General features: G+C 24.3%; 1 protein-coding gene across 1 annotated transcript; it reads left to right on the forward strand.

The window, feature by feature from the left end:
- Positions 1–766: 766 nt before the first annotated feature.
- LOC122859382 (ski oncogene) lies at positions 767–8,869 on the forward strand. Its single transcript, XM_044162936.1, has 3 exons — positions 767–4,115; positions 4,200–4,414; positions 4,695–8,869. The coding sequence occupies exons 1-3, from the start codon at positions 3,003–3,005 to the stop codon at positions 5,749–5,751; spliced, it is 2,385 nt and encodes a 794-aa protein (XP_044018871.1). The 5' UTR covers positions 767–3,002; the 3' UTR covers positions 5,752–8,869.
- Positions 8,870–12,536: the final 3,667 nt, after the last annotated feature.

Here is a 12,536-nt window from a genome sequence, read left to right on the forward strand (position 1 = left end):
AGCCCAGTCGCGGACGTTTGCAACGAGAGTGGTGATGCAGGGTGGCGTGAGGTAGAGGAGAACACTTCAGTGGGCGGTGGGGAGTATAGCTGTCAGGGGCAAAGAAGAAAGATAGATAATACTAGAAGTATACTAGAAGTTGCGAAGATGCCTCTCACTATTATCATTATTATTATTATTTGCACATGTATTTTCATCTCACTTTAATACATGCAGCATTATACGAGGTCGTGGAGGACACACTTATGAAAAATCTTTCTGCCGTTTGAATTCCCCTCTAATAACTTTTTTTTTTTTTTTTTTTTTACTGCCAAGATTGAAATATACAGTATAATGTATATATCGTCTGATGGAGAGCAAAAAAAAAAATGAGAGACTTGCACACATTAGAATAAGACAGTGGTATATGTATGAATAAAAAAGAGATGAAAATATATATACATTTTAGCATGACATCAATACAGACAAGATTGGCTGGTAGGCACTGTAGGAGAGGCTGAAATTTTCTCTTGGGGGATTCTGCTCTAGGACTATTGAGTACAGTATTTTTTTTTTCCTCTTTTTTTTTTGCATATATGTATGTTGATATACATAGGGTCATTGGGCGAGGTGGTAGCACAAGGGGACGATGAAGAAGGACAACCGTAAGGGGAAAAAATATTTTTTTTTTCTTTTTTATATAGCTATAATATTAGATATTTTTATTTGTATATGTATGCGCACGCGCATTTTTATATTTTTATCTTTATCAGTCGCAATGTATTTTATCTCATTCTAACTCACGTTATTGAGACAAATACACTGTTGTTTTTTGTATGTATTATATATATTTATCTCTATTTTATTTAACTTTATCTTGCTCTAACTTTTAGACTCTTTTACGCGGTGTTATGTCTCTTTGCATGTGTATCACGAAAGAACGACGCGCGAGTGAACAACATTACGGCGAGGTGGATAGATGAAGCCACAATATTTAAAAAAAAAAAATTATTTGTCTTTTCTTTAATTATTAATCAAATATTATTAATTATTAACTAATTTATAATACTCATCAATAAAATTTATCATTTAAATTTTTGCATATATTATTTGTTTATGTTTATTTTTATTTGACACATTGTTGTTGTTGTTATTTTATATTTATAATTTTAAAAAAAAAAAAACGGTGTCGGTGGTGCGTTTAATCAACGTTGACGACAACGAATGACGAGGTGGACGATCAATACGCCATTCCGGCACACACCAACAGTGTGCCAGTGTTAAAATCAGGCGAGCTTTAATAAAATGAAAAAATTAAATTAAAAATAACAACAAACATATAGACACAAAGTGGGTGTGGATGTGTATTGTGATTAAATATATATACATACAACTGTCAAGCAAAATATTAAAAAGAAATGTCAAAAAATTTACTCCAAAATTTCAAAATAAATTATTAGTTTATATTTATACATCTATAATTTTTTTTTGTTTTGTTAAAATATATAAAAACAAAACTGTATTGATGATATTTTGTATTTTTTTTTTTTTTATTTATTTTTTTTTAGCACAAAATACACATGTGCTGGATTTTGCACGACGTGTCTTGGCTATATAAAAACGACGCGACAGTGTTTTTAAGTAGAGTGGGGATTTGACGTGAAGAGGGGTAAAATGAGGAGGATATATAAAACAAGAGGTGGATAATAAAAAAGAGGAGTAAAAATTTTAAAATAAGGAGAAGTAAAAAAAGGTAGACGGATGAACAACGTTTGCGGAAAACGAAGAACAACGTTGTTAGTTTTTTGCGGTTTCTATCACTTCAGCTAAGTTTCTAGAGGCATATTTTTTTTATTTTTTGTTTTTCATATAATTTTATCTTTCTTTCTCTGTCTCTCTCTTTCTCGTTGTCTATTTCATTGCCAAGTAAAGGTATTCTCCCACTACCAATTTAAGCCATCATCATTTTCTTAGCTACAAAAAAGTTACAAAGTGTATGAAGGTAGCAAGAGATAATAAAAAAAAAATAAATAAAAAGAAGACACTTCAGGCCACCGACCCATACCCGTGACCGAGAAGAGAGAGAAATAGAAAAAGAGAAAAAGATAATAACAGTTTCAGTGTCTTTGTTTAACAAAAAAAAAATATATATATTTTTTTTACCTTCAACACAGACACAAGTATATACTGTGTACATATATGGATTATACATAACGTGGGGGTATTATCAACCAGTCTGTCTACCAGTTTTGTGTGTTTCCTTCAACAAATCTCTTCGCTACGGAAACTAAAGTGAACTTATGAACATAATCGTGCACGCCTTTGCCCAGGCTAGATACTTGGAATTTCATCATTAATATACACGTGTATTTATTATAAAATAACATGCTTGAAATATTTAAAAAAATATATTATTTCTATCAGTGCATATAGTGAATAGCTAAGAGAAAAATAAAATCATAGGTTGTAATTATTATCAGTGAGTGATTAATTATATTCAAATTATGGATTTAGGATGGTTTGTGATTTAGTATCAATGTGATAAATATATATTAACTCATTATGTATTTTTTTTATCTTATATTTTTATTTAAAATACAATAAAATGAACTCAAATTCGTCAAAAATTAAAACACTATTTTGTGTTTAACAGTGAGAAGCTAATGTTTTTGTTAATAACAACAACAATATTTTATTTGTGATAAAAAATATAAAATTTTAATAATATATCAGTGTTTTTATTTATATTTAATTATATTATTGTTATCAACATGTGACAGTGCAATACAATGATTTTTTTTGAATTTTAAAAATCGAAAAAAAAAAGAAGAAAAAAAAACCATTGATAAATTATTATTATTATGACTGACAAGTGAAATTATTGAAATTTTTTTTTTTTTTTTTTTTTTTTTTTACGTTTAATTTCATTAATTTAATTTAATTTTTTTTTTCATATTGAGTAATATTATGCTCCAATTATATGTGTTTTATTGAAAAATAAAAAAAAAAAAAAATAATTAAAAATGGAGACACTTATGCCAAGTAATGTATCAAGTCAAACTTATACACCACAATTAAAAACAGTGTTAAAAACATATCAATTAACAGCAGTTAAAAGTTTACAAGGGCCCAGTTCAGCATTATTGGGTATGGACTGTAAAAATAATATAAATGAACAAACAAATTATAATTTTTCACATATAACACGTAATCCACATGTATATCATGATAAGTATCATGATTTAAATATAAATAATAAAGAATGTAAAAAATTAGATGATATTAATAAAAAAAATATATTAATAAAAAAATTAGATGATTCAGATGATGATAATGATTTATTATTAAATTCAAAAACAATAATAAATAATGATAATAAAAAAATATTAGAATTTACAATTCCAATATTAACAACATCTGATCAAAATTGTTCTGAAAGATGTGAAACAATATTAGAAAATGAAAGAATATCATGTTTTATTGTTGGTGGTGAAAGACGTCTTTGTTTACCACAAATATTAAATACTGTATTACAAGATTTTTCATTACAACAAATTAATCAAGTTTGTGATGAATTACAAATATATTGTTCACGTTGTACGCATGATCAACTTGAAGAATTAAAATTATCTGGTATATTACCAAGAAATGCACCATCTTGTGGACTCATAACACAAACTGATGCTGAAAGACTTGTATCATCATTATTATTACGTGCTGAAGTTTGTGAATTATTAATGAAAAATAATGATTTATGTAAATTAAATAATAATAATATTATTAATTGTAAAAAATTAATAATTGATGATAATGATGATAATAATATTTGTAAATTTAAAGTATATCATGAATGTTTTGGTAAATGTAAAGGTATATTTTATTCTGAATTATTTGATTATGAAGATGCATCATGTATTGAATGTCTTGAATGTGGTTGTAAATTTTCACCACAAAAATTTGTACGTCATGCACATAGTCAATTGGAAAATCGTACATGTCATTGGGGTTTTGACTCAAAAAATTGGCGTTCATATTTATTACTCTCAAGGGATCAACCACATTATACCAAGGTCGTTAGCCTGTTTACAAATATTAAGCAAAGATATCCTGTGGCCCGTTACAAAAGAAAGTCTGAGGTAAATTTCGTCATAGTAATTTATTTCTTAGAAATTATTTATGTTAATATTATTAATTGATAAGTATAATATTTATTTATTTAGTTTAAACAAGAAGAAAAAATTATTAAAAAAATTAAAAAAGATGATTGTTCTGGAGTTTATCCAGTAAATGGTATTGGATTATATCCAGCATCGCCTGCAGCTGGATCTGATCATTACCTACAAATGCAATGGGCCGTTCTTGAACTTGCATCCAGAACATCATCAGCATTTAGACCCTGGAGTGCTGCTGTTGGATCTTGTAAACCAAGAGAAAGGTAATATTTAAATATAAAATTTATTATAATTATTATTAATTTTTAACTGTCAAAAGTAACAAGTATTTTATATTTTTTTTTTAAAAATAAAATATTTATATATTATCACAAGAGAATTATTATATTTGCTAAATGGATTTTTAAAAGTATCATTAACGTTTTTTGTTTTTTTCTCATTTAATATTTATTACATGTTGATAAAAATAAAAATTTATGTATACCATTAATTTTTTTTGTTGTTTGCGTATATAAAATTAATGTTTTTTTTTTTCAAAAATAGTACACCAATGGTGCCAGCTTATCTTAGTCGTGGTCCACCAGTACTTCAACATCCTGAAAGAGTTGTACCAATGTCAGAATGTGAACGTTTTGAGCCACATTATCAGCCAAATGTTGCATTAGCACCAATTATAACTCCACAAATAAATTCATCAGCAATACAAGCAGTATCATTACAACGTCGTCAACAACATGAACGTCATCGTGTAAATAATAATCGTCCAACAATAACACCACCACCACCACTATCATCATCATTATTACCATCACAATTAGTAAAACCACCACAACTGACTCCACCATCACCACCACCACCATCGTCATCATCATCATTATCATCATTAAACATAGCAAAATTAGACAGCCATCAAGTCACTATTAAAATTGAACGACCATCATCACCTAGTCCTGATTTAACTAATGACTATGGTTCTTGTAGTCCAAATGATAATCAAGATGAAATTATAAATCGACCAAAAGTCATAAAAATGACACCAATTATTAATAATGATAGTAATAATAGTAATAGTAATAATAAAAATAATGACAATGATGATGAAGATAATGATAATGACGACGAGGATGATGATGATGATGACGATGATGAAGAAGAAAGTTCAGCAGCAGTAACATCATCAACAGTTACAATGGAACCATTGACATTACAACAAAATACAACATTATCATCACAAGAATTATTAATAAATAATAATTGTGAAAATACAATTATTGAATTAGAAAAAAAATTAATAGCTCTTAATGTACCACATGATGTTATATTATTAACAAGAAAAATTGCAAATGAATTAAGTGATCTTAAAATACGTAAACATAATGATGAAATTGAAATAACAAGATTACGTTGTGAAATTGAAAAACAAAAAAATATAATAAAACATGATGCTATTATTGATAATAATGAAAATAATAATATTGAAAATTCTAGTAATGTTGATAGTACTGATTCTAATAATATAATTAATAAAAAAATAATAACACCATTAAATAATAAAAATAATGAGTCGGAAAATTCAATAATTATTTGTAAAAAAAACTAGAATTTTTATGAAAAAAAAAAAAAACATTAAATTCTAATCTTCCTATTATGATAAATGATATATTTATCAAAACATAAAAATGCTCACAAATTAAGTGTACAGTGAATTCGATAAATAACTAAATTATAGTTTATTATTTATTTGTTTAAATTTTTATTTTTTATTTTTCATCAATAAAACTGTCTTGATTATGTGATATATACGATGAAGCCTTTAACACTATTAATATTTAATTTTCATTAATTCTCAGTAATTTTTATTTTTTTAAATTAACGTAAACTTTTTATCGACAGTTTTTGTTTACATACTGATAATCGGTTAATATTATTGGGAATGATAAAAATTATATAAAAATTAAAAACATAAAATTGCCCAATGAATATTTATCGATAATTAATTTGGGCATAGATAAAAAAATTATTTCATTATATCGTTAATATAATTTGACGCATTGATAAATAATTTATAGTAAAATATATATAATTACTACAATAACAATAGTAATAATTAAAAAAAGAAAAAATAACAAAAAAAAAAAAAAAAAACAGTTAGATTGCTTTCCATTAACCTTCTTTAAGTAATTACATTATAATCGTGTAAATAGATTCTCTTGTCATATAGAGTTATGTTAATTATTATTAAAATAATATGCGAATTATTGCAAAAAGTACAAAAACCCTAGGTGCTACGTTGTTAATCTAGGTAAATGATTAATAATTTTTAATGATTTTAAATCAATATATATATAATTACTATATTAAATTGTAAAAAAAAAAACAAATTGGGATGCATTGATAACGCTTTTTAACGGTTTTATTAATATTATTATTGTTTTCTTGTTATTTTATTATTATTATTCGTTCTTATTGTATAATTTGTTTTTTCTTCAAAATAAGTCAACAGTTATATATACAGCTTAACTGTATGTAAAATAAAAATCTCAAAATAATAAAAGTGATACTGCCAAATGATGAAACAAGTCATAATAAATTTGCATGTATAAAAAGAAAATAATGAAAAAAAAAAAATTATTATATATATATTAACAAAAAAAAGCATAAATCGATAAAAATAAGTCGTGAAATTTTTCAGTATTTGATTTGTAAGGTGATAAGTGTTATCGTATAATTTTTATTATTATTTTATATAACAAAAAAAAAAAAAAAGCGCTCGATGAATATTTATTGCATAAGAAAGCGTAGTCAATGCTCCTGTTTTTACTAACACGACGCAATTGACCTTGACAAATGTCCATGAAATAAATTTCATTTATAGTTGCAAAATGAAAAAAGAAGATGGAAAAAAAAAACACTATGTGGATACTAACTTTCTCTTTATCAAGTCAAAAAAAAAATAAATAACGTACTATTCTTGTTTTATACAAAATAAATTATGATAAATATTTAGTCATTAGAAAAAGAAAAAAAAAATAAATTAAAATAATAATAATAATACGAAAATAACAAATGGAAAAAAAAAAATTATTCACTGCGATATTTCGTAAATTATGGTAAATTAAAAATTGTCAACGAGATTGAAGGACAAAAAAAAAAAAAAAAATATTAAAAATTATTTGATTATATATAGAAATATTTCACTGCTGGGTTGTGGATTTTTTAGTCTACGTAAATAAATTTACTTGAATAAGAATTTAAATAAAAAAAAAAAAAACGTTATATTATAATATCTATGCTCATTTAGTAAGTTTTTCGAAAAAAAAAAAAAAAAATTAAATATTAAAATTAAGTTTTAGAATAACGGTTTGGGTGTAAATTTAGAAAATTCAAATTGTTTTTGTTTATTCGAGTTTAAAAAAAAAAAAAAAGACAAAATTATTAAGTTAAATTTTTTGTGAGATTTTTTAAATGTGTACTTTACAATCCAGCAGTCTTTTTAATTTTTCTTCTTTTTGTTATAACTTTTATTTATTCAATATAGTAAAGAAAAAAAAAAAAAATTAATATGCCATATTAACAAGCTAATTATGTAACGTTAATCTGTGTAATCAATCCCGTGAACAATAACATGAAAGAACCATAATTAAACTAAGAATCCCACCTAAGATAAAGAAAAAAAAATAGTCTACATATTTCTTACACACTCTGAGTTATATATTAAAAAAAAACGATAAATATTAAAATTAAAAACGAAAAATAACCAATAAAAAGAAGCAAATTTAAAAAATAATATATAACATTTATATCACGTACTGCTCGGTTTTTAATAAATACAAAAAAAACAAATATTTAAAAAAACCAGTTAAATTGTGTCTCTTTAAAAAATTTTTATTCTAATTTATATACATTTAATTATTATTATTATTTATATTTTTATCTCAATAATAATGCAAATAAAAACGTCATAATAATTAAAAATTAATAATAATAATAAAAAAAACATAATGTGTATTTTAAAATTTAAAAAAAAAAAAACAAACAAAATAGGATAAAAATGTATCTTGGAAATTTTTGTTATACATATATTTACGCAAATTTATGACATACCCGAATTTAAAAAAAAAAAAAAACGCGTGTAATTGTTATCTATTTTTAATTTTATTTATTTTTTATTTTGATATTATAATTGCGTTCTTGATGACTGATTATATCGTCGATGGAGCTCTTGATCAATTTTTAAAATTAAAATTTTTTTTTTATTTTTATTATTTGTATGATTTTTGACGAAAAAAAAAAAAACATTAATTATTAGACGTTTATCTATTGTGACCTAAATTTATAGATATAAATATTGTTGATTAAAATTGGATATAATTATTTAAAAAAAAAATTGATGATAGGAAAAATATGATTTATGCAATAATGAGATTTTTACATCTCTAAGACTTTTTTTTTTTTTTGATGAATCCAAATGATTCTTTAGCTCAATGTAATCTATAGTTAAAAAATTAATTTTTTTTTTGTTTTGTTAATCATGTTTTTCTTGGTAAAATAATAAAGAAAAATAATAATAATACTCCAATGAAAAAAAGTAAAAAAAAAATATAATAAAAAAATTAAATAATTGTCGACAATTCTTTACTACTTAAAATATAGTACCTGCAATTGGCTGAAGCCTAAAATTTTTGTGATCAGAGTTTCACGATACATAATATGACGATGCATGTACTGTTAACTTGGTGCAAATAATAATAATTATTTTATTAATTAATAAAAATTTTATTTTATTTTTTCGTTAAATAAATAAAAAAAAACAAAACAATTTTTTTAATTTTTTATTCATTTCATTAACTTTTTTATTATTAAAAAAAGAAAAAAAAAAATTTTTTTTCTTGTATCTAACTATTGTTTATTTGATAATTAATTACTATATTTGAATTTTTTTTTCTTTCGGGCTTTTAACTAGTCGTTGCATAATTAAGAAAAATAAATCTCTGACAAAAAGTACAAAAAAAATTTAATTGCCAAGTATTGTTAATCATAAATGTTACTAATGATTAGCATTATTATTATTTTTTTTTTTCTAATTATTATTATGAGGGAAATTGAATGTTATTTATCCTTCATGCTGTGTCATATTTGAAATTCGAGAATACTCAAATAAATAATTTAAAAAAAAATTGTATATAGTTGTCCAGTAATTATTTATAATAATAATGTGTCGTGACTGAATCAACTTGAGAGTAACTCGATCCATCAAGTCTAAATTTGTCGAAAATCAATAGTGCTAAAATTTGACTGCATTTTGTTGTAACGACTTTATTCCATGCGTTGTCATATAAAAAAATAAAAACAACAGCAATCATTGTATGCACACATGTCATGTAATTTTTTCAATTGCAAAAATAGCCAAATAAAAAGTAGAACAAGAGTTGTTTTGAAAAAAAGAAAGTAATACCAAGATCAAAGGTCAATTTAATCATGAAAAAAAATTATAATAAAAATTTATTATTTTGCATTCATGCAATTGATAAAATAAACTAATCAATTCGAAATTAAATTTAAAAATGAAAAAATATTTCTAAATAAATAAATTTAAAAAAAATTTGATTAAATTTTTTTTTTTTATATATACTATCATTTCTTTTTAATGCATAATAAATTTTTTTAATTTCAATGATCTTTTTAACACGCAAAATGATAAAAACAAATTAAAAATGAAATAATAATTCATACAGGGTAGAGCGAGGTGTAGAGTCGATAGTTGTACATTGCACCCCGGTACTCAACACAACGAGGATCACCCTCAATGTCTCGCGTGAAGCTTGACGGTCTAGATGAGTATTTTTATCGTGAAATATACAAAAGTTAAGTTCTCGAATAATAAACATACATGGTCACAGGACAGCTAAGTGACTTAGTTGTATGAAACATTGAAACATTGAAAAAAAATACAATATAATATAGTGCATAATTAGTACGTGTAGAAAAAAATAATATTTATATATATTAATCTCCAATGAGAAAAATATTGTGGGGATCTCAAAGTGTCGATCTTTATACGTAAAAGAAATTTTTATTGCTGTATACATATATGCTGTATGTATATTTATATCAGTTGGAAAATTTTACTTAAAATAATGTGTCAATTTTGAATAATTAATTTCTTTTGTTTTGCAGGTTGTATGAAATTGTTTTAATTCAAATTTAATACAATTTAATTAAAGAATCAAACAAATATAACAACATTTTTACGCATCTATACTCTACGGGATGATATTAAAATATATATGAATATACGAATTTATATAATATCATTTTCTCTCATATATTACATGAACAAACAAACTATATGCAAATAAATAATCAATAATGTGAAAAAGGCTTGAATTCATCGCAGTTTACAAATTAACTCAACACAACAAAGAATCATATATAAAAATATAGAACTTGATTAGACATTTAATGCCTAAAAAAATATAAATTGCTCTTTGGTCATCATTTAATGTCGATAATTGTATTTTACAGTCATCAAAATGTATCTCATCAACGTGGGATTGTTACTTTTCATAGTGACAACAATTAAATTAATTTCTTGTACAGAATTAGCTTCAAAAAATTTAAAATATCAAAAAGCAAGTAATGATGGACTCATTGATGTATCAACAAAAAGTGAAGTAATCAAGAATAAAAATTTATTACAAGCTTGTCTTAATGATTATGTCACCTCTCACTTGAAAAAACAGCCAAAAATCATTACAGCTATTTTAACTAAACACATAACAATATCAAATATTTACTTGGAAGAATTACAAAAGATTTGGTCAACATTTGTTTTAACTGAAAACTACAATGTTAAAAATAATATGCAAAAAACAAGAATGGATATTTTTATTTTATTGAGAGACCATAATGATCTTGATGATTTACAAATAAAAATTCATGAAATTGGCAGTCGTGGTTCTACATATACAGTATTATTGGTTAATCATTTTAAAAATAAAAAGTTATTCATCAAAGAATCAAATTTATTGACCAAATTATTATGGACTAAAAAAATAGCAAATATTGTTATAATTGGTTTTGTTGAAAATTATTATCTAGCAATGGAAAGTAATGAATTTAAACCAAAGATACTCAGAGAACCAATGGATCCAGTGATTGTTGGCCAATGTCGAAATAGAAAATGGATAATAAATAATACGTTATTTAGACCAATGAAAATGAATAATTGTTCTGTAAATGTTGGCTATTTGAATAATCAACCGTACATGTACACTGTCAAACGAAATAATAAGTATGAATATAAAGGTATTGATTTATCGATATTACGAGTTGTCGCAAGTCATCTAAATTTTACAATTAAATTATCAGAAATCGCAGCAACTAAAAATGATACAAAAGCACAAAGAATTGTTAATTCATTTGGCAGCAAGAGATCCTATGATCTTGTTATTGGTGGTATTCCTTGGCAACAATCAATTGATATTGATTACACAATTCCTTATGATGTTGTAAAACTTGTTTGGCTTATACCTGCAGACGAATCTGACGAAAAACCATCTCCAGCAATTTCAGTAACAAGAGAACAATGGATTTTAATAATTGCTGTTTTAATATTTCCAATAACTGTCAAGTTTATATTATTTCATGAAATATCATTATTGGAACTATTTGGTGTTTTCCGTGGTGTAGAAAACAAAAAACGACCAGTCAGATTTTCATACAGAATACTTTTCATGTCTTGGTTTATATTTGGTTGTATAATATTAGGATTATTATCATCACCATTACTAGGAAGAAGATTATTTGTATCCAATAGAATCAATACAACAGACGCTTTAATTAAATCAAGATTTGTTCTTGGTGGTTCAAAGGATACAAAAAATTTATACATTGGAAATGAAAAATTTGACAATAATTCAAATAAACTCATTTATAAAGTATTTGAAAATTTCAATGAATTTGAAAGTATTGAGTATGAAAAAAAACTCCAAGATTTGATGAATGGTAAAAATCAAACAATGGCATTATTGGCGGTAATAAATACTTCAACAGTAAATAAGAAATTTAATCCTTTTCATGTATATGTATTACCAGAGGCGATAAAAAGTGTTCCACTTAGTTTTGCAGTATGGCATGGTTTACCATATGCTAATGAAATTGACATTATTTTACAAAAACTTATAACAAGTGGTATTATTACATATTTTAATAATATCGAAACAAAAAGTTATTATCGTGATATTAAACCCCAATACAGTCCCATCAAGTTAAAAAATCTTTCACCAGCTTTTTTAATACTTGGTACTGGTCTTACAATTAGCTTCATAACTTTAATTTTTGAAATTATAAATTTTCGAACAAAGATATTTGATCGCATTTATA

This window comes from Aphidius gifuensis, linkage group LG6, assembly GCF_014905175.1.
Source record: "Aphidius gifuensis isolate YNYX2018 linkage group LG6, ASM1490517v1, whole genome shotgun sequence".
Taxonomy (NCBI): Eukaryota; Metazoa; Arthropoda; class Insecta; order Hymenoptera; family Braconidae; genus Aphidius; species Aphidius gifuensis.

What these genes read in the sequence shown, in the direction of transcription:
- LOC122859382 (XM_044162936.1), top strand. Translation starts at nt 3,003, where the DNA reads ATGGAGACACTTATGCCAAGTAATGTATCAAGTCAAACTTATACACCA. An exon ending in GTTACAAAAGAAAGTCTGAG is followed by an intron (nt 4,116 to 4,199) that starts GTAAATTTCGTC and finishes TTATTTATTTAG; the next exon opens with TTTAAACAAGAAGAAAAAAT. An exon ending in TCTTGTAAACCAAGAGAAAG is followed by an intron (nt 4,415 to 4,694) that starts GTAATATTTAAA and finishes TTTCAAAAATAG; the next exon opens with TACACCAATGGTGCCAGCTT.